This window comes from Strigops habroptila, chromosome 8, assembly GCF_004027225.2.
Source record: "Strigops habroptila isolate Jane chromosome 8, bStrHab1.2.pri, whole genome shotgun sequence".
Taxonomy (NCBI): Eukaryota; Metazoa; Chordata; class Aves; order Psittaciformes; family Psittacidae; genus Strigops; species Strigops habroptila.
This window is the reverse complement of record NC_044284.2, coordinates 24,652,293-24,675,878: the sequence shown is the minus strand read 5'-3', so window position 1 is coordinate 24,675,878 and position 23,586 is coordinate 24,652,293. Positions and strand designations below refer to the sequence as shown.

Below are 23,586 nucleotides of genomic sequence, written 5' to 3'. Positions count from 1 at the left end.
TTGACAATTACTTCCAATAATAATGCCTATATAGAATAATCAAAAATTTAAAATCCATTTGCATAGGCAAAATCCAGCTACCTGGATGAGCTTCATCCATAAATCAAAAATATTTCAGGAACAAAACCAAACCAAGTCATGTTTTTTCTAATCCTTAAAATGGGCAAAATACAAATCAAACTTTAAGCAAGCATTCAAACTCTCCTGAACAGAAATAGCTCATTCAACATTCTCATAACAATTCACATGCAATAAATCAGAACGCAAACTTTGTGGAGTAAGAAATTTAAAGCAAACAAAACTGTGGTTATCACATTGTACTCTCACATGTCACTTCCCATATTAAAAGGATTTAATATTGTTAAAAAGCTATTGTTGTTAAAAAAGTTAGATAATAAATAATAATAATAATTCTCCAGTAGCTACATTCAAGTTCAAGGCTCGTTCAGTATGTGGGCCCTCTTTCCCGCACAAAGGGAAACATGAGAAGCCATCTGACTGAGGGTTTGGGATCTGTAATGTTATTCATGGGGTTTTCTTCAGTTCCCATGAGCCTACAGACAAACACCACAGCAGCAGCCAAAACTCCATGCTAGAAACAGTGCAGAGTGGGTGGAAGAAACTAACACTGTCCTGCCCCTTACATTTCAGAACTGTTTTTTTCCAGGTGTTTTGGTATTCATCCATCAGTCCAACTACATTAATTTTTCTGTTTAGCAAACTTTAATTAGACCCCAGAACACAGTAGTTTTATTGCGGTGCTGGTCTCCTTTCCCCAAGTAAGTCATCATACAGTATTACACCTCTTATGTGTTCTTCCAACTAACCCCCTTTTGGTAAAACAAACACACACGTGCTGCACTGAAGCTGTCCTGCAGCGCACAGCATGTGCCCGCTGGCAGTAATACCACCACGTGAGCTGGCCAGGAGCCCCTGGGCAGAGACCACACAGCCCAGCTCTCTTCAGTCAGTGAGCTTTTCTTCCTTTGAATGCTTTGCTGTCACACCAGGCAGTACCATTACACGCGAGTACAGAGATCACTCACCAGAGGTATAGGGAAATGTGTTGCGTATTGCAAATGTCGAAGAAGGTCATAATTGGATGGGAAAATCAGTTCTCTCAGCCTTTCTCTCTTGACTGATTTCTCGCTGGTAACTGAAATTCTTCTGTCTAAAGAAGAGTTCACATTCTCACAAGACTCCCCAGGCATCGGAGAAAAAATCTAAGTCATGTAAAACAAATGTTTAAGGTAAGTGTAACCCCTAGCTTTCAAAATAAAGCAACTGCATTCAGAGATATGATTCTGTTCTTGCTTACAATTACTTTTTAAACATCTGAGGCTTTTCAAAGATGGACAAAGCAAGGGGCAATCGTACTCAAGCCTGAAATTTATGATACATATACACATTTTATCTCTCTGTATATCTCCACTGTTATTAGAAGAGTTTTAAACTAACAATACTCAATCAGGGAAAAAAGCATAACAATTCAGAGCAATCTCCACACTCCTTATGCTGCTGTGACACAGAAACTGTGATGAGCTATTCCAGTGACTGAGGGAAAATAATGAAAAGGATGAAGTGGAAGGTGGCACAAGACATTGCTGGCAGGCATAGATATGCTTGAAAGCACTGCTATGACATATACAGGGGTCCCAATATCAGGCAGAAACAGAGGTCCCAATATTCTGCAAGTGGACTGCACTAAAAGGTCTGGGCACAGGAGTCCATGCAGATGAAGAATGAGGACCAGTCCAAAGGAAGAAACCAGGAGATTCAAAAGTAATGCATAATCAGGCTATCAGTGAGGAAAAAGAGAGGGGGAGACAGAGCCAAAACACAGAACTGTCACTTGAAAAGCAAACAGTATCAATGGGGTTCCTCGATGTCACAGAAGCAGATAGCTTTGCATGTTTATTCATGTTTAACAATAATACATAGCACTCTGAATATGCTGAGGGCAAGGGGAAGAAGGGAAGGAGGGAGTGAGGTGTGTGTGCATGTGTGCAGGTGGACAACTAGGGGAAGCACAGGAGAGTAGTAAGTTGTCATACAGCAGAGATGAGAGAAAGGAGGTGATGCACCGACACAGAAGACAGCAGGGACTGGATGCTGAAAGACATGGTTGTCAATGGGGCCACCAGGCAGTACTAGGGGCATAGCAAGACACTCAGTAGCAACAGCAAGCAGCAGGCACAGGCATCAAAGGCATGCAGAAAAACGGAAGTAAAACCTACTGGAAATTCCGAACCAAAATCTGCCTTAAAGTCACTCTTGTCTACATCATCAAAAATACTAGCGGTTCCTGAATCAATGCCCATATGTTCCATAATACTATGATCCTAGTAATTGCCAGAGAGAAAAATAAGTATCAGTCACATTTTATTGAAGACCTTTTTAACTGGTCACAGGTAAACCCAAGCACTCCAGCTATTTAAGAATTAAGAAAAAAGTATTGATGGCAAGAAGGTTCCAGACACTGACTTTTAAATCTTTATGACAAGCCTTAATTCACAGAAGTATCTCTCTACCTAAAGCCACAAAAGCATAGAAAATGGCATGGGCCAAAGGGGGAAACAAAACTTTACAGGACATCCCCCTGAGCAATTCTGTCCCTTCGGGAACACCTACAGAACAGGAGATCGACTCTTGTACCCTCCCAAGATTTATTTCTATCTTTTTTGTACCATGAAAAGTAACTTGTAGAAACCCCCTATATTTCAGGGCAAATTCAGTCATGACAGTGAGGTAAGAAATACAGAAAAGAAATTAAAAAGACATGTAAAAGGATGCTTTTGCTTCCTACAGGCCCCACATGGACTGTGCAGCAGAACAGCAGGCTGCATTTCATCACACAAGAACAAATGTGGTCTGTACCCAAAGTTTAAAATTGCCCTCCTCTTGCAGTAGTTTTAGAAAAGGTTACGAACTGCTCATCTGACGGAGGACTCAGGATTGCCCCTGAACTGCACGCATACAAGTCAGGAGGTCTGGATTCCCAGTCTTCTGTGGCTGTGTGGCACACAGTAATTCCTGATCATTTGCGAGCAGACTACCAGGCTGCGCATCACTCATGCCTGTACTGTGCCAGCACACCCCACACTACACAGAGGATGTGGGCTTACTCCATGCTCGTCACTGACTCCTCCTGCTTAAAGCTTTCCCTTCACTGCCTTGAAGCACATCTGCAAATGAAGTCTACATTGTGCCTTTTTGTTTGTCTCAAGTTATTCAGATCACCAGACAACTGTCAGTTCAGTGTATTTGCACCACAACAGTAATATTTACAGTTATATACAAGAACGAAACTAATGAATCACTCTTCTTAAGGAGAAAGAAAGAGACAAGGAGACACAGATCAAAAAACTTACTATCTCATATCTGAAATACTAATGCTTCAGTGAAAATCTAAGTTTAAGGTAACAGTACCAAACATGGGAGAAAGAGCATGAACTGTTACCTCCAGTTTCACATCATGATCCTTAGAATAGTGTTCATCCACAGTTTCCCCATTTGGTGAACGTGGTCTAGTAGTTGCAGTGATTGACAAGTCTCCGCGCGATATTAAAGTGCACATGTAAGCATCATGGGAGAAAACATCATGACGAGTGAATTCAGAAAAAAGCAGCACCAAATTCACAAACTCTGTCTTCTCATGGTCACTATTTGGGTCAGCTACCCAAAAAAAAAGAAAAAAAAGTTAGACAATAGTTTCAACTCATGAATATTTGCGTTCCAACTATGCAAATTGCAAACCCCTACAGATCAATTTTAAGGCCTGCTAAAAACGTAAGTCTCGGGCATCCTGCACAGGTTTCTCTTTGTCTCCACTGAACAAACGATCTCCTATCTAAGTGGCATGGTTTTGCTTTGCTATCAGCTCCAGACAGAGGACAGACTTCAGGCAGCAGTAGATTCCAGAGCATCCTGCCCCACGAATATCTGCCCCAGCTTGGGAGAGGGCAGTGGTGTGGTGTGTATCAGCAGTTAGGGATAATGTTCAAATACTTCTACAAATTAAAAAGAGGGGAGAAGAGGGAGAGGACATTCCTTGTGTGAGGAAAAATTAAATCTGAAGCTTTGGATTATAACAGACCACCCAACAATTATCCTTTCCTCCCAAATTATACTACTATAGCAAGTGTGACTGTTTTATCTACAGTGCTTTTGTATTCATAACAGAAAACCTTTAAAAATCTCTTCAGACAGCCCAAGATCTCCACATGCCAGGCCTCCAAGATTTAAAAGCAGTATTTTATTAAAGCTTGAAAGCGTAGTGTATTTTATGTAATAAACATGCTCAGGCACATCAGGAAAAAGTTTATTAAAATAAATGCATGTTATTTTGCCAGTGCCAAAGCAAAACCTAGAGAAACACAATATATAAGATTTTGTTATTAAGTTTTCATTTGTCACAGCTATATTTAATTTCACTTGTTCTGTACCACAGAAGGGTTTCAACACTGCAGTTAGCAGAAAATAGCTTTATACAATGCCAACTCTATTGTGCAACAAAACCTCCAGCTACAAAACTACCAAATCCGAATGATCAACATTTATTTAAAAGCAAATTACGCTTTACAAGTCTGAATTAGTTCAACATATAACACTATTTCTATTTAGAAACTCTCATCACAGTGCAGCACAGCAGCTGCAGCAGTAAGCCCAAAAGCACACTGAGCCAGGGTCAGAACTCTCATCTGCAGCACCCAGGTCCCACTCATCCAAAGCTGTCCATCATGAGCCACCCCCAAAAGCAAGGTGTGTGGCACAGAGAAGCATCGTAAAACACACACCTGCAGACCAGGCCACCTGCCCTCCTTCAAAATATAGCAGTCACATGCTTTTCATTTGTGGAGACACAGAAGCTCAACCACCATAAAAACAACAGAATACCACAAAACTTGTCCAGTCCTCGAAAATACCAAAGGTTATTTCAAACAAGGAAAACATTCCCCAGCTGCTCACCCTACTCTGCCTTGAAGAACTACTGAGGGAAGGACAGTAGCACATTTGAAACAAGCACATGAGAAACACAAGCCTAAATAACACAAATAGTTTGGATGGTTTACTAAAACCAGGGTCACCACTGGCATGAAAAGAGAGCTCTGCTAATACCTCAAGAGTCTGTAACAAATTTTTAAGAAGTTTCTCCTTTTTCGGATGTTGAGAGTTTCCAGTATCATGTTTTAAATCACTTAAAATCTCCTTTACCTCAAGGGCCCCGGAAAAAGGATAAAAAATTTAAAAAAAAAAGGACAAAAATGCACTGACTAGCAGTACTTAATATACTAAAAACACAAGCTACAATGTCAGGCAGTTCTATTAGACCAAAACATTTCATAGAGGAAGCTACGATGAACAAAGATCCTTTTTTCAACCCACCTATTTGTCAGCTAACAGCTTTCGACTTTAACACTTGTGTGTTATTTCCAAGTCATTCACTTCAGATGTGGATGTGTCAAAAAGAGGCAAATGTTTGATGTTATATATGCATAGAATGCAAGTAATTTCCCAAAATCTCTTACAGCTTAAACAAAAATAAACATAGCTTCTGCCAATTTTCCTTTTGTGAAAAGAAAGAAATAAAAATCACAGAAAGATTGTATAACAGGCAGGAGACTAAAAAACCAAAACACGCATATGAAAATAGAATGGGTAATCACGGAAACTGTGAAACACCCACTACAGCAAAACAGTAACTTCAGCAGTCAGAGAGCAGACCAGTTGCTTCTGACCTGCTTTGGAATATAAGCTAGTTGATACTCACATAATGAGGGAGCTTGTGTATCTAAAAACCTTAGCAGGACATTCTGAAAAACAGGAAGACTGGAACCTGTCAGGGAGGCTGAAGACAGAGATTCCTTTTCATCTAGGACTTCAGATTCACCACATCTCTGCACAGTTAAATAAATAAAAAAGCATGTATCTACACACAAATGCATACAATATTCCCACAATTTGCATCTGAGGCAACTATGTGTGTGATGGTTTCCTACCTCTTCATAAAATCCAGACTTGTTCTAGAACGACAGGTTTTTCCCATTACCTAGTGTGGTTATTTCTAAGGTGTTTTATTTAATCACTTTGGATTACTTATTGAAAAGGAATGTCTGAGACATGTACCATCATCTGCAACGACACGGTTTCATATAAAAGCAAAAATTTAAGATACAGAACTTCCAGGACCAACATGAACACAAAAAGTAACTCTTGTTTCTGTAAGTTACACTAAATATAATAATAACATGGGCAAACATTTCTGCTTTGAGTGGATTCCAGTGCAAGTGAGGCAGAAACAATACAGCAAACTCCCTTCCCCCTAATTAATGATTGTGGTGAGGAGCAGACAAAGCAGAGAGGCTTTTGAAAGTGAAAGTCTTTTTGCACCTCACGTTGTCTGTAGGTCTGTCTGTCTGTGCAGATGCACTCCAGAGAGTGCTTTCATCTGTACGTTGCCACAGCCAAGCTGAACAGACACCACACACCACTGTCCTGGGCACCCTCTTTTCTAAGGAGGGGAGGAAACCAACCACACCACTAAACACAACACCCATCCAGGAAAAACTCCCTGCCGGTGCTACACGGATGCAGGGGAGGCCAAGGCAGCAGCACTCTGGCTATGGAGAGGTACCACTGGTCCAGAAAGCCGCAACAAGGCTGCAGTGATCCTCACTGCTGAGCAGATTCAGTATTACTGAAGTTTCGAGAAGTGTCAGACTGTGCAAGCTGAAGTAGGATCATTTGCTACACAACAGACAATGGTTTACACCAAAGATGTTACTACAGCATCCTGCTTCTCCAGTGAAACATTTCATTTCCCCTCTGGAAACAAAGGAGTTCTACAGACAGAGCGCAAGATTTAAAGTTATATTTGAATTTTGCCTCGGAACAGATCTCAGTTGTGGAACCTTCGCAGAATCAACCATCAGCGAAACAGCCCTGCCCCACTGGCCAGACCCACACCCCCTTTTTAAGGGACTCTAGTTACGGTGTCACCTCTTTCTTTGCGCAAGTAGCTCACAGAAGTAAACCACTTCAGACAGGAGTAAATCAGCTAACATAAACAATTCTGAAGTAGGTTGCAATTTCTTTTTACTTTAAATAGAAGGCTTTTTCATTTTACCTAGAGTTTAAAAACTGTAAGTTGATGACAAAAGTCCCCAGTGCTTCAAATACCACCAAACTTACTTGACTCATAATGGGTAGAGATTAAAATGATGTTTCCTTAGGAATATCTCACTTTTAAAGCATACTGTTCATACTGTTCTAGAAGTGGAAATAACTTACTTCTGCTTCAATTTCTGCTTGCCTCTTCTCCAGGAGCTTGGCTACAGCCATGGCTCTGTGCTTACCAGACCTTTTACAGCTCACAGCCCATTCACAAAGCAGCATTACCACAGCTTCATCGTTTGGGGCTACCTGTTCAGTGCAAGAGCAAAAACAGAAAATCATGTCACCCACACGGCCAACAGGCTTCTTGCTGAACAAAGAGCTTGCAGCAACCAGTGTTTGGGGGGATGAAGACAGAAGCTGGTGTTTGTTCTTTAGGACTGACAGATGCACACATTTGCTTTATTTGTAGTGTTTTCAAATGAAATATAATCTGGAAACCAAAGAGGGAAATCTCAGTTTTCACACTGCTGATACTCAAATCAACATTTTCCTTTATCATAACATTTCTTCACAAAATCAAAAAACGGTTATCTGTTTTATGAGCAAGAGAAACAGGAAAAGCATACCACACAGAGCCTCTCAACCCAACTGACCACACAGAACTTACGCTTTCCTTACATTAATACTTCCAAACCTCCTTCGTCTGTTTCCAAAACGTGCATCCAACTACCACATTAAAAGAAGAAAAAAAAAAAAAAAACCAAAAAAACCCTACCCTCTAAAGATGTATCTGTCAGATAACCAAGGTCAAATACTCCCCAAAAGCTCAATTTATTTCTGACCTAACACAGCCGTTTTTAAGAAACAGTACATGTCTTTAGAAAATCAGTACTTGCAGAACCATGATGGGATACAGCACATTTGTATCTACTGAGTGTTCATTCAATCTCTGTTTCTACTAACCACCCATATTTTGGGAGTATTTTTTTTTTCTTGTGTGCTACTGAACAGGATGTGCTGAACCTCCTCGCTCCTGCCCAGGATGGCTACCATCTCAGAACACTTTAATGTAAGACCGACCTGCAAATTAAGCATATGTGATTTTTCTTCTTTCCTCATTAGTGGATTAGTGAAAACTACACTTACAAGTAAATATCAGAAAGGCTAGAGTCAAGCACAGCACCCCCAGAAAGCGAATACTTTTTGAGAGTGATTAGGAATTACAGACCCACAAGCATGAAAGCTACTGCTTCAATGCTATCCCAATTGTCCTCCTCAAAAAATACAAAAAACCAATGGTACAATAAACATTTGTTTAACAAAGCCAGTATGTAGGTGCACACACATCACAAACAGAAGTTTCCTATAAAAGTCCTGTAAAAAACACTTCAACAGGCGAGCAAGAGATACTAAATGACGGGGCAGGGGGCAAGGAGGGAGTGGAGGGAAGGGGGGAAAGTGCTCTTCTCTTACCCAAGAGCAATGAGATGGTAGTAGCATCACCACTCTTGTGATTAGATGCAGTCAGCTAACAATGTAAGTATGGATGCTATATATTTTTGAAAACAATGCAGAACACGCAAAAGACACTGATCTTCACACTGACTTTTTTCCCTGTCTGCGAACAAGAGAAACCATGCCAACAAAAAAAACACGTTTCTGTATCTCAAGCAGGAGACACCAACTCCGAGCTCAAAGCACATCAGGTTGCCCATTCGCTGAAGCTGTGCTCATGCTGCCTCACATCCTGTGGCATCCCACGGATGCCAACACTGGACATTCTTTGCCCTCCTTCTTACAGGGAATGGCACTGCTCACAGAGTGGCCAGGCAGCTTACCTGCTCAAGCAAGGACCAGGTGATGCCCCTACAATTGAATCTCTTCAGAAAAGTAAAGAAGGAAAGCCTTGAAGAGGTGAGGCAATGGGGCATTGGCGCCAAAAGTCAGAGCTCACCACGACAGGGCAAACACAGAGAGGGAAATCGTAGCAAAAGACATTTAAAGGAAGACTTACTTCTGAAGTAAGGTACTTCTGAAATAAAAAATGGTTATAAAAGTGTTCCTACATGATTTTGTTCTGGCCTAAAGAAAAGGGCTAAGGTTGTTTTGGCAAATTTCAAGTTATAGAAGCAACATGCCAATTTTCTGGCTTTCAATTATTTTCCTCGAGAGAAATGAGGGTGCTTTTCCTCCAAGGAATACACACACCGTTCACACATTGCCAGCATGCAGACAGACAGTGAGGTATACAGATGCATGTGCACATGTACAAATATTTCTTTCAGGCACTGCCTGAGATACTAAACCAAGAATATCAGCCTGTTACTCAACTACCCTCAGAGCTACACTCAGCTACACTGAGTATTGAAGCGCAAAACCACCAAAGCCTGCAGCTGGTGAGCTAACCACTTCCACTGTGCTGCTCCTGCTGCTGAAGGGAACAGATGTTTAAGCCTTATGATAAATGCAAAACTAGACCAAAGTAAAACTCCAGTCATAATATAGAAAAACAGACACAAACAGAATTCAAACCAAATTTTATTTGCCTGTGGTTTTGGAGTCCTAGTGACTAGCACTTGCAACTTCATGCCTGTACCACATACCTCGGAGTGTTATTATGCCCAGTCTGCAGTAAACTAATTCTACACACTCAGGAGAAATATTGCGTTTATTCAGGCCTGTGTGCTCAGTGGACTGTTCCACAAACCAAGCACCTAGGCCTGAATAAACACAGTATCTCTCCTGAGCGTGTGGAATTGGTTTCCTGCATGCCAAGCATGAATCCATTTTTCAGACAACACGACCACTACAAACACAAGGCTCAGCAGGGCTCAGCTTGTCTCCCCAGTCAAGCTCTCCAGCCCCCAAAACAGCCACTGCACTGTTTAGTGAAATGGGAGCACAGTGCCCCAGCAAACAAGCCTGCAGAAGAGACACATTGGGGGGAGGCAGATCGTCTAAGAGAGACCTACCTCAGAGTGGGCTCTCACATCCACCCGACCCTGTGCACCCCCAGGTCACAAAGCCAGATGCCAGAAGGCCACAACACTTACCAGATACACTGTCTGTATTTATGGGTTGTAATTAATAGGATACCTCATTTGAACTGCTCACCCAGCTGTCTACGATCAAGGGTTAAGGCTTATTTTTCCAAGCACCACTTTTTTTTTTTTAATTAAAGATTGCGTAAATTACATATTTGCTAGCCCAAAGAAAAGAGAAAACCCAGGGCAAGCTCACATTTTTCTGTTAAAGCTGATTGTAACTTCAGTCATTTCAAGAAATGCTATGAATTCTTACTTTGCAACAGCACTTCCAGATGTAGCTCAGTATTAAAATTCTCTTACAGACAGGATAAATAAAGGACAGATATTTGTGCAATGCACAAGAAAGTAACATGTAATTATCCTGGTCAGGGCTACACTGAGGTGTAAATAAATTCACTACAGATTAATTCCTCATCTGTTCTCCCCGAATTTCAGGAGATTTCACAGAATGACTGATATGCGCCAAGCAGCTTATTTTCAACAGACAATCTGGGGTTTTTGGGTGGAGGTGGTGTTAATTTAAACACCTAGAAAGAGACAGCTCTACAGTTAAGAAAATGCAGACAGTTTGTTCTGTTTCTAAACAAATAATCTGCTAACACTGTGATATTTATTAGTGAAAAAATGTAAAAATAACTCCCCAATTCTACACCTATAAAAAGCAGAACTGCATTTTCAGAAATGTAGAATCCAACATCACCACAAATCAAACACCTAGAAGTGATTACGCATCTCAAAAATCAGTGTTGACTGTGCAGTTTCATGTATATGCAGAACATAACCTCTTCTTAAAAAAAAAAAAACACAAAAACACCGTAACAGCTAAGAATTTTAACACCACCACTTAAGTGCCAAAAAACAGTAAGCTTGGTTCTCAGAACCTGGCACGTGTAGCAACCAAAAAGAAAAGTTATCTGAGTGCAGGCAATTATTTGAACCCTCTAATGCACACTTTTGTTGAGCAAGTTAGCATCACCAGAGCCGTTCCTATGCACTGAGCTCTTGGAACACAGGGCCCTGCAGCAGCTGAGAAAAGTTGCAGGGTCTAAGCATCAAATACTTTATTTTGCTTTTGACTGAAAATAACAAATACATTTGAAAGCTGTATGGAGTCCCTGCCATACCAATAATTAACCCAAACCCTTACAGTAAGTACACTTCTACAGCAGTATGTGGGCAGTGGAAGACTGCGCTAACTAACCCACAGCTCATCTGTAGAGCCACAAACTAGAAAGTGCAATGCTGGAAACTCCAGTGCCGAGTGCTCGCTGCTTTGCTGAGCGTGGACAGAGGTGTGCTGCTCCTGGGAGCTGTGGCAGCTGCAGCCCATGACGCTGGTAATGCACATGGGAGAGCTCTAGCTCCCCACCGCCTGCCTGCAGGACTTCCTTCCTCCCAATGCTGTCTCACAATAGCTGTATCTCATGGTTTCCTCCCTTTCAACACTGTGTTTACTTAAACATGCTAAGAATGCAATTAAGTAACACCTCTTGGAATAATCAGGCTCTGGATTTCCCTAATTTGGGATCTCGTATCTGCAGATGGTCTGGTTTGGAGACCACATTTCAGAGGCGCTCAAATTACTGCCTTGAAGAGTAGCATTAAGGTCACATTTGTACCCTTAACATTTCTGGGGCAGGAAAACAAAAAGATCAGTTCACACATTAGTTAATTACTACGTTTTATACGGAAGGCAAGGCATAACGTGCTGCAGCAGAGAACGGGCGTGGGTAGGCAGGAACTGCAACTCCCTCAGGCCAGGGGAAGCTCTCCCATGGACAAGACCCTTCCTTGAGATCCTCAAACCTTCCACAAGTTCTAATGGAAGAAAACACACCTCAAAGTGCCATCAAATGGAAGAGATTATCTACACCAGGTAGCACACACACCCTTCAGGAAAGATTTCAAGTTCAGACAACTTAAAACATTTGCCATTTAGCCATGACGCACAACCTTCTGAAAGCCACCCAGCCAGACCCTTTCAGAGAAGGCTCCAATTTATAACTGGAGCAGAAGGTGGGTGAAGAAAAGAATAAAAGTATTGGTTTGTTTTTATTTTTAAAACGCATCACAATTAGTAACACAGGAAAGTATTAAAACATTACTGTTCCCGGTAGGTTTGGAGATAGGAAGCCAAAAGTACAATTACACCTCTGTTTTCCAAAAATCTGAGCCCTTTTCCCACTAGTCCTTGCTTTTATTATTTAATTAAAATTTGCTAAGGAATTAGTTTGACTTTGCACTAGCTAAGGCCACCGCTGAGGTACCTGGACTGCAGAAGTTATCTTTCTATGGCGGAGGCAGAAGAGCCGGGCATAATGCTCGGGAGTTTAAACCACTGAGTAAAAGGAAACCTCAACTCTTACCTCACCAAAACCTTTCCAGAAAGCAGCGAGGCGCATGACTCAGTGCCACCGAGGAGTGCCTGTGCCATTTGTCTCCACCGCTGCCCATGCACACCAGGGAGCTGCCACCCAGCCCAACTGAGCCAAGCTTCCTCACTGTGCTCAGAGGCGCTGATGGGAACCCACTGCGGGCAGCTGGGCATGCCCCAGCACCTTTCAAGGGATAGAGATGAACAGCACCTGGAAAACCATTCCTCCTATCCTGAGACACACCACTGCTTCTTGGGTAAAAAGGGGAGGGGGAAAAAAAATAAAAAGCTTGTAGTAAGTGTGCTCTTATGCCAGTCATAGATGCCTGCAGAGGAAATAAATGAGATACTTCATATATACATATCCATACATACACAGATGTGTGTGTATAGATATGTATATATGTATTTATATGGCTATCCCTGTTCCTTTCAAAACAGGAAGATATTGAACAAATGTATTCAATCAAATCGTTCAACAAATCTGAGCAGGTGCTTATTGCAAGCCAAGTCGGTGTCGCAGGAAGCCATTCTGTCCTTAAATCATGATGGTTAACAAAAAAACAACCAACAAGTCTGATTGCTTCTTTGTACAACAGAGTTCAGTCTCAAAACACAGAGCTGCTTTATTTCTGATGTAGTAGAATTTTATCTTAAGAATGTTCCCTTTAAACACTAAGCTTTTTTGTTTTCTTTTTTAAGGCAATCTAAATTAATTTGTAATTGCAATCCCAGTTAGCATTTTTGAATTAATTCTTCAGTGAAATAAAACGAACATTTTAACAAAAAACTCCAGTTCAGCTTCCTAAGATGACAAGAAAGGGATTTCAGAAGCCGTATTTTTATTAAGAGAGACAAGAGGTCCAATACAGCAGTGTTTATTAGTACAACCCATCTTTCTAAAGACAACGGGGAGGAAAGAAGACAAGAGCCAGGAACACAAACACTATCAGATTTTTGTAGTGAAAATAAAAAAGGAGCCTGGGTCAGAATCCCAGATCCATGCTCTGCTCACAGAAACAGCCGGGACAGCTCATTCCATCTGAAAATACATCTCCGTATCTGTAAGAAAGGAGCTCTCCAAGTTCACTACCCTCAAAAATTGTCCTCCAAAGTTTGAGGTTTTTAAATCAAGGGACACTGGCAGTGCAGACAAATATGTAATATGAAGAAACATGTCTGACTGGAGTGCAAGAGGGACAAAGTCATTACAGGGTGGTATGCAAGCTCTACATACATACCACAGCACTAGCAACAGCCTAAACACAAACCTTTGCATTGGAGCACAGCTTGCATATTTGCTTTAAATTTTGAGACCATTTCAACAAAATATTAACCACTGCTTTGAAGCTAATACAAAAAGAAAAACCAAGTCATGTCTTCTTTCTAAGGGCCCCATCAAATCAGTTACTTAAGTCATAAAATAAATTTTTCCCTTCCAGCAAGACTTCGTACTTTAATTCCTTTAGACACTTAGGTGAGCAGAAATATGGTGTTGGATTTGCTGAAATAATAAAGGGTGAAAATACCCATGCAAACAAGCTTCAGATAACTAAGCAATCTGAGCAACTGAAGCCATGCTGACTGCATTATTAAAAATACAAGAATGCTCAGAACATGCTCGATGTTCTCAGTGCTTGTGGAAACAGACTCTGATTCTGCAGATATCTGATCTGCCTCTCTTAGCCATCCTGCCATCCCAACATGCTCAGATTCACGTCCCATATGTAGTACCAAACCATTCAATTGCAGCTTACTAACTGAGAAGGCACGGTTAGCCCTCCTTTCCCACAGGCACAGCAGGGTTGGCTGGGGGTTTTGTTGTTTGTTTCGTTTCCAGTAAAGTGATCTCAGGACAAATATTAACTCTCTGCATTTGTAACAAGCCCTATTCGTGAGAACCAAGTTCACAACAGGACTTTTTCACTCTAAAATTAAAAACATCTCTTGACATCGTAAGAATTCAGCTGGACTTCAAAGACAACATGAGAAGCAAGACAAGTGCAGAGAGATGAATTTCAAAAGCTATTCAAGTGCACAAACATCTACGAAGTTTTGGGAATCTCCATAATGATTTTAAGAAATTCGCTAACAGTCCTTAAAAAAAATAAAGCGCTTTCTCCTTTCAGCCATTTACCACTGCATACTAGCTAGTATACTGGTATAAAGCTTCCCTTACTAGGTATCCCTCCCACTGCTTAAGTGTATTTCAAGCTATATTTAACAAAATTGTTAACAAAATTGTATATAGCTTTATAGCTTCATTAGCTTTAATGAAATCGTGAAATTGTGTTTTTCTACACAGGAGGCGAAGTTAAAAAGTCTCACCAACCATTCAAAAACTAAACAGGTTAAGGGGGGGGGGAACCCTTCTCAATTGCCTTCCCTAGCTGCACCTGTGAAAGACTATGACAGATAATAAAATACAGGTAGACCACGAGTTGAGTAGGCTGAAGTCACAGGTGAACTCAAAAAGGAGTTTGCAGAGACATTATGAGAAAGTCACTATTGCATTCTCTACCTCGCTCTTCTGAGGACTCTATTTTTGCACTAATTGACTCAGAGGGAGTGATCTTTAAAACAGGGTGGAGAGGAATCAAAGGTGTTCCAAATCTGCACGAGTGCAACACGATTTTACTCTAATTTAAAACTGTCTGGTAGCAATACAAACTCTTCACTGGAATTATTTATTTAAAGATAACAACCACAGTGGTAATCATTCTGGAGTTACACACTGATGTTTTGAAGCAAAGAAGGAAATGTCAGATGAGACATACCTGAAGCTATAAAAAAGGCCAGGAGTTTTCTTACCATCTCAAATGAAAGTGCATTTACTGCCTTTTGCCATGTCATAGATTTCTAGATTTCAAGTCCTCCTACACAGCCAAATCTACTGATAAAGTCTATATAAAGTCAGCAAAGAAGAGTTAGAAATAACAGGTCCCTTGTATTACTCCCTGTGCACACGGTCTCAATCACAACGTAGCATCATTCTTACCATAGTAATTGTGATATTACATTTTTATTTGCTGTCAAACCTTCACACCAAAAGAACTCAACAACTGTTATTATTATTTGGAGCTTCATGGATAAAAAGCTGACCTTCTGACAGATGTAACAAGTGCTACTTTTTGACTTGCACAAAGAGCTTGATGGATGGAATGCCCATGCCTGTAAGGAAACCTACCACACAAGAGCACTCAGGCTGTGACAGAATCATAGGATCTTTTAGGCTGGAAAAGACCTTTAAAATCATCAAGTCTACCCACTAACCCCCTACTGCCAAGTCCACCACTAAACCACGTGTGATCCATGATTAAGGCTCAGGTGAAGCTATTCCTGTGAAATTACACAGGGACCACCACTCTTAAGACACAGGGACAGTCAGTAAAAAACCGCAACGCAATTCTTGTCTCCTGTTTAAAGCCTGCTTAGTAATGCAGCATTTAATAATACCATCGTTGCTCCTCCATGCTATGTCTTCTCCAAGTCAATGGAGAAGCACTGGATTCTCCTCCCACTTCTGCGGCCTCTCTCAAGGTCAAGGATGGAGCACATCCTTGTGCTCAAAAGGAGGGTTTGTTCTGGGTCTGGTCAAAATGTGGATTTAACATCACATTTTCTCACACACCTTCAGTGTGCCACCTCTGTCATGTGCAACATGGTGCTCAAAATCTGAGCTCAGTTCAATGCCTGACACCCATCTGCCCTGTTTGTCCTACTCAAATGCAACCTATGGCCGCAGCTCAGCCCCTCACTCCAGATTTTCCTCCACTTGGCACTCTCACGTTCCATCACCAATGTCATCAGATCCCGGCCTCCAATATCACTCCTCTAAATCTCCCTGTGGGATGAAGAGCAGCTCTGCCCCCTGCAGGGCCCAGGACATCGCGACTTTCGGCAAACCTCCCACATCCATCTACCCTCACTCATTCCAGCCCCTTCCACCAAGTCTTACTTTTGCTCTGACACTTGGAAGTCACAAGTTATATATTAATACAATCCTGGAGAAATCAATAGTGTGTACAAAAGCAGTATCCTGAGCACATTTTTCTGTTTTCAGTCTCTCTCAGAACCTAAGTACTTTGTAGCAGGAGCCAGCTTCCTTCCATCCCAGCACATGTCCAGTGCTTTGAAGCGCTGCTCTGACATATACTTGCATTAGCATCATCTGCAGTCTTCACAACAACATTTTGCTATCCAGCAGGAAAAATAGACAGGAAGTAGGTACCAAACATTCCAGTCAAGTTCACATCAAAACAGGGGTAGTAGATAGCTGTCCTCCAAAGCACGTTTTCCTTTAAATAACTACATCAGGAGGCAGACATCCAGGTAATAGGCATCTTATTTACAAAACAGAAGCCCTTATAGGCTCAAACGAGTTTCCAGCTGAAAACAGGGCGTACACAACCTCATTGCTTATGGCTTTTTCTGCCAAGGAAAAGAACAGCCCAAGTTTATTAAGGAGGAATGGCACAGAGATAAACAGCATTGCCTGTGGCAACATCCCTGCAGCGGTGGAGCCTTTATGCAGTGGGTGCAGGGAGATGCCGACATCCAGCGGCCGTCTGGGGGCTCCGCAGCCCTTCTCCAGGACGCGGGGCTGGGTTTTGCCCACCACGGGCGGTCATATCAGCCTGCCCGGATGCAAGCAGCTGAACAGTACACTGGTTACTCGAATGAAACTTTGGAAGTTTAAGTGTCAAAATGCACAAGTACCATCAGTCAGCCATCCAGCATCCCAACGCAACCTCTTGTTCAGCTGCCAAAAGCTAAGTTCAAGCCAAGCAACAACTGCCTGAAAACTCCAGAGATAGTTAAGAAGCTGCAGATAATTTGAAAGTTTAATTTCATATCAGCTCCAGACCCAGTTTTCAGAACCAGAAACTTTCACAGTTTTCTCTCAGAAAGAACTCAGCATCTTCTTTGCTTCTGCTCTCCTTACAGTCTCCTGTGACTGCTGTGCACACATAGGCGCATCGTCACTTGCGTATGAGAATGCTTTGTTTCTACTCAGCATTCTTCACCTCAGAGTAAAATGTATGCCATTAGGAGATAGGTAGCCCTGCACACTAATCAGACAGAATTCCATACACGTTTGGTACCCAGAAATGAAGAGCACATCTTTAAGAGAGCTGTTTAGGGGCTAAAACAGGCGTGTTTTCAAGGCAACCCAACCTCAAGTCATGAAGTACCATAAGCCAAAGACACTAATAGCAAACAACCTACAATAACAACAGAACAATACTTCCAGAAGTCTCATTCCTGACACTGCCTTTTGAAAAAAAAAAAAACAAACCTGTTTGTTAGTATAATTGTAGGTGGAAGTCAGAAATAAACTTTTAGGAATACAGACAAGGAGGACAAAAAGATACAAATACAGCAGCAGAAGGGCACCAGCACAGAACCACATCATCTGACTCCAAAAGTGAATGAAAACAAAAGTCAGCTCTCAAGCAATAAAGCATATCACAACCTACTCGTTTTAAAAATACAAAAATCCTTGCGTGTTGAACTCCTGATTTCATCTAAGCACTAGGGTTAAGAACTTCCAGCAACTTCATCTGCCTGCTGTAATAGCTCTCCTTCCTCTATTTCTCTCTCACTACCATAATAGCGTATTTGAAACACAACTCTGGCAAGCTTTGCACTCCTACCTACTGGTTCTCAGCTTCACAAACAGAGTTTGTTGGCAGGTATATCTCTCTGGAAATAGTTATCTCCAATACTATATTCTGCTGGTTTATTGCAAAGTCGTTCAAATGCTGATTGACAATTATTATGCAGTATTTCTGGGCAATAGAGGGTCTTGCATTATGGCCACCAATTGCTGAGAACACAGTCATGAACAAAACCCAGGTGAATTCGAAAAACAAGACATTCTGCGTAAAAGTTTTTAAAGCATTAACATGAGCAGCTCTGACAGATTCACTAATATTTTCCATTTTAAAATTTTACTTCAATAGTGTATTATCAAAGCTGGCTATTTCTCCTTTTCACCAAACACTTTCGAAGGCAGTTCAAGAGTCGGACATACACAGATCCAATGACATTATCATTTGCACTGTGGAGGTAGGGTAGGAAATGTAAAATGTTACAGATTTCTGACAAAGTTTTTCATGATCTCTGAAAATGGTTCTGTGAGCACGGATAAATGTCACTACCAATATCAGATAAAAATACAAAAAACGTAAGAGTATGTAGTTTTAGAATGCTTTTCTATACACAACCTATTAATTTACTACTTTCTACAATAGATGTAAAAATTGTTATCACACAATAATCTGGAGTTCTACTTGGCAGCATTCAAAAAATAAACCACAAAACCTTGACAGATCACTTCTCCTAAATGAGGTTTACAGTATGTAGAACTGAAGAATTCAACTACAACAGCAAAGAGCTGTTGTCTTCTAATAGAACAAACGTCAAGTAGTTAAAAAAAAAATTACACAAAAGAAACACAAAGCTTTTGTATCAAATATACACATACATACAATTCTCAGAAGTAAAAATAAAATCCATTGTCTACAGACTATGAAGCAAGAGGAGAATGTAGACATTACCTCTTGGTTATCTTTATTCTGATTTGCCCAGAAAATCTTGTTATAAAGTGTCTCCATTGAATTGCTGGAATCTGATCTGTCAAAACAATGTCGATCCAACACTTCTAAAGTATGCAGAACGCGGCTAATGGTCACCCCTAAAGGTGGAAGTTAGAGAGAAGAGGGGGGTAAGGTAAAATAATTTACACATGAAGACAGTGCATTACATCCATCTGTCAAATCTATTCCTAGCATTAATTATGGTGCAATGGGATTATACTCAAAGAAGAACAGACATAAACCATAAAGCTCCAACATTTGTTTTGAGTTCTCTTACCTGCAGTTGATTCTTGGCACTTGTCAAACGACCACCGCACCTCCACAGCACGACCTCTTTGTTTTATCTGCTGTTCTACTTCATAAATCTTTGCCCGAACCTGTAAATAAAATAGCTGCTAATTAGCTAGTGGTTGGAAGTCTCTATTTTCATTTCAAGCTTATGACAGCTTTCTCGGCAGGAGCAAGGTACCCTATGGTGTTCCACAACACTCCCTACATTTGGCAACAACAAACTGAAGTACATTCTGTTCAAATGTTTTTTCAACATGTCATGGATCTCCTTGTACAATAAAACATTTTTTCCTTATATTGAACCCAGCAAAAGTTAACTTTCGGCATGTGTGAAAAGTGGCATCTCACAATATGGTACGCCAAGCTTCCTCTTATTGCCATTTTACATCTTAAAGTAATTTCAGTTTAATAACAGAAAACATCTGAACATAAATAAAATACCTGATATTGTCACAAAATTGGTACCTGAATGAAGTACAAAGCAAGGTCTTCAAAAACTAGGACAACACTAGTCTTGAAACTATACCTACAGAAATATCTAAACTCGGCTGTAGTCCTAATGCTCACAAATCATTTTTTGAGATATAAAACAGATCTTAATAATCCAATAATGAAAAAAGCTTACCTGCTGATTAAATGCTGAATTTCCACCTGGCATAGGTAAACTAGATGGAGCAACGTGAAGTAAATCCAGAGGTGAACCTGGATTAACATTCTTATTTTCGTTTGTGGAGTAATTCCACACCAAGGCACTTGGACAACAAAGAGTTACAGTCTGCAAGCAACAGTACAAAACAGAAGTAATTTATTTTTCTGAACACGTGTGATAAACAATACCAACAATAAGAGAGTCCCTGAGACTAGAATCACTTTCAGTCTAACTACTACAGTGAAAGAAACAAAAAGAAGGCCTATGCACAATTACGTTACAACATCCATTTGAGGAAATTCAACTATATTATTCTCCTCCTTATTAAAAAAAAAAAATTAAATATATACGTGTTCAATTCCCTTTTGTATTGCTTTCATAACGCCGTCAAAGAACATCACCAAAGGTTAACTTCAATCAGATCTTTTCTCTGAAACATGAAGGGCTTTAGAAAAAAAGAAGTAATTTTGGTGTTTAGCTTAGAGAAAGAAGCAGAGAGAGGGATGCAAATACTCTCCCACTTTCTTTCCTCAGAGAGCGCTGACTGAGCCTTCCCCACATACAATCCAGCCTGCCTCCAGGCTCTGGACTTTGACAACTGTTGAAAAGCAGCAGCCCTCAGAGAGGGAGCTGCATACCACAAGAAAGTACTCTTTTACTGTGGGGTGGTCAAGCACTGAAAGAGGTTGCCCAGAATGGTGGTGGTGATGTTAAAAATCCAGCTGGACATGGTCCTGGGAACCTGCTCTAGCTGACCCTGCCTGGGGAGGGCAGGGTGGACAACAATCATCTGAAGAGGTCCCTGCTGACCGTGAGGTCATTTGTGATTTTGTGATCCCACGAACATCAGCTCACTCCTGGTACAACCTCCAGGACATCTCTGTGCAACCCCCAGAGAAAGACAACTGAACAACCAACAGCAGGAGGGTTGGAGGAAGTCTCACCAGGTCAGCACAGGGAAGGTAAACAACCGCAGCTCTTCATACAAGTCCTTTTTTAGAAAATAATTACTCTCTTGACAATTCTGCTATTGCCAAGCAACAAGCGCAAGTGAACAGTCTCTTCTGTTACACAGTTTTAAAAACTGTGGAAGTTGGTAAGGCAACATAAACTGCTTGTTATTCTGACAAAACCAAAATTAAGCAGCCTGCAGTGGCACCAAGCACCGATGGCAGGCTGAAAGAAGCAAGGAAATCCTCAAAGGTTAGAGCTTGCAGGAGTCAGGTGCCACCATCTTCTGTCCAGCCACACTCAGCAGGCAGACGGGGTCTGGCAGAACCACACAGGTTCACTGGTGATGAGAATGTGGCGAGATGCACAGAGCACTACTGCAACCAGAAACTCTCCACCACAGAGGGAAGGCTAGGCCATTCCTGGCAGCAGAGTTGCTCCTCACAGCAGAGGAGTAGACAGACACACAGGCAGCACAGGCTTCTCCAGGTGGTTCCACCGTCATGCCTCAGCCAGCGTGGAGAATCCACCCTCCCGCTCACCCCAGACTCACTCAGTTCTCACCCTTTAATGGACAGAGGTACATTCAAGCCACAACTAGCGCAACTTGTCACACCCAAAACCCACTGTTTTCCAATAAACTGAATGGTTATAGCCTTGAAAACAAACAGCAACAGAACATTGGCCTACCTGCAGCATACAACTAAGTCCATATACCAGTGGACGGTGTTGAGGGCAGGAGAGGAAATCTGAGCAGGCCAGCTGTACCGGGCTCACCACGGGACCGGGGGCAGTCGGACTTGGGGCTGCCAGAGGAGGGTTACTTGGTCCAATAATCATATGAGGAGAGTGTGCAGCTACAAGGTTAGGACCATCACTTAGCAATAAAGATAGGCGTCTGGCACAAAAATAAGCAAGGCGACGGGATAGGTAAGCTGACTGAACAAACTCTTCTGAATACTGAAATTTAAAAAAAATGCATAGTTCACTACACAGTCTACTCCAGGTATTCATATTCTTTAACAATCTAACATTGGAAATGAATAAACTGGAAGGGATCACCTCCAATATTTAAGAGTCCAGAATTTAAAAAAAAAGAAAAGAGCAGCTCAAATGCAAATCTGCGCTTCTGTTCTTAAAAATTTCATCTGCCCTCCGGGACCAGCTACAGTAACAGATTCCTTCTAGCTAATCAAGTCAGGATCATAAAGCAGGAACCTTTCAAAGGTGTTTATAAATTCCAAAGATGCACCACGCAATGTATTTCCATACACATCCTAAATAAAAATGTTCATCTAAATTTTACCACCACAAATACTAAAACTGTTTCACATGTACAAATCATACTAATTTTGGTTTTAAAGCATGCAGGTACCTGCAACATTAGCGGCAACAACAGCTTAAGAAGATCATCATCAGTGGGTCTGATTTTTTCCAAAACATCCAGTATCCACGTCAAATACTCATGTCTCTCAAGCATTCCTTCCTTAAAGGATTTAAAATAACACATCACATATCAACTAGGAGCACTAAACAAGCAGGTGTGTAATTACAAGTTTTATTTCATTCCTGGGTTAGCTCTCATTGTCCATGCCAGCACAGAGCCAAAACCCTCAGCAACCACCACACATGCAGGAACCAGCCATCCTCATGGCAGTCCTATGGCTAGGGAAGCAATGGTGTACAACATCACTGATCTCTGCAGTTCAAATTCAGCAGGCTGCCTGACGTACTGCTGACAGCCAGACTCCCTCCCAGCAACCCTTCTGCTATTTCCATCCTTGGGTAGAAACAACCAGAGTTATTCTGGGCTGGAACCATGTGAGACCAAGCAGCCAGGCCACCACTCTGACACCCACAGCTTGATGTGCCACAGTGGCCTCAGCCTGATTCACAGTCACTAAAAACACCCTTAAAAGATGGGATGATATAGAAGAGAGAATAATTTGAGTACATTGCTGCAAAAGCAATCAAGCACACTAAGCAAATCAAAGCTTTTCCAGATAGCAAATCTTTAAAATGAATTAGCATTTCCAATTTATGCAAGTCTTACGACAAAAGGTACCATTAAGTTCTAAAATTGAACTTTCCAAGAATGGTAACCTAAAAAAAAAAAACACACCAAACAAACAAACAAAAAGTTAATGCACTTCTTAAAAGTATTACCTGAAACATATAAAATGACAATTTTTCATTATATTCCCACTGCTTCAGTGCTTGTTCCATCTCTTGAGGCATCACTACAGAGCTGCTGCCTTGGCTGGAAGTCACATGATAGAACTCTGCAACCTTTGCTAGTTGCTCTCGAAGGTATTTGGTTATAATTTGAGTCCATTCTATAAAAGAAATTTACAATTAGACACTTCAGGTGATAAAAGGTTTCCTTCACAAAGAGAATTGAAACAAACTTACATTGCCTTTGTCATCAAAAATATTCCTCCAAAATATCAACCCTCAGCTCTGTAATGTAGCACCTATTGTGAATTAATGGGCTTTTTACATGCCTCCCTGTGCGTTGGTCTCAAAACACTGTCAAGTGTGCAAGCAGCCTGCCAG

At 41.2% G+C, this 23,586-nt stretch overlaps 1 protein-coding gene across 5 annotated transcripts in view; it reads right to left on the bottom strand.

Moving 5' to 3' along the window:
* MED12L (mediator complex subunit 12L) overlaps window positions 1–23,586 on the bottom strand; it is a 152,601-nt gene that overhangs the window by 114,832 nt on the left and 14,183 nt on the right. For 4 of the 5 annotated variants that reach the window (XM_030495049.2, XM_030495053.2, XM_030495051.2 and 1 more), the window contains exons 5-15: window positions 23,197–23,366; window positions 22,406–22,516; window positions 21,721–21,990; window positions 20,056–20,205; window positions 19,417–19,516; window positions 19,101–19,237; window positions 7,291–7,422; window positions 5,771–5,897; window positions 3,461–3,675; window positions 2,238–2,342; window positions 1,047–1,223 (exon numbers count right to left, since the gene is read on the bottom strand). In XM_030495049.2, coding sequence (XP_030350909.1) covers window positions 1,047–1,223; window positions 2,238–2,342; window positions 3,461–3,675; window positions 5,771–5,897; window positions 7,291–7,422; window positions 19,101–19,237; window positions 19,417–19,516; window positions 20,056–20,205; window positions 21,721–21,990; window positions 22,406–22,516; window positions 23,197–23,366 — 1,694 coding nt within the window. The remainder of the gene's footprint in view (window positions 1–1,046; window positions 1,224–2,237; window positions 2,343–3,460; window positions 3,676–5,770; window positions 5,898–7,290; window positions 7,423–19,100; window positions 19,238–19,416; window positions 19,517–20,055; window positions 20,206–21,720; window positions 21,991–22,405; window positions 22,517–23,196; window positions 23,367–23,586) is intronic. The other variant, XM_030495052.2, reaches the window with a different exon arrangement.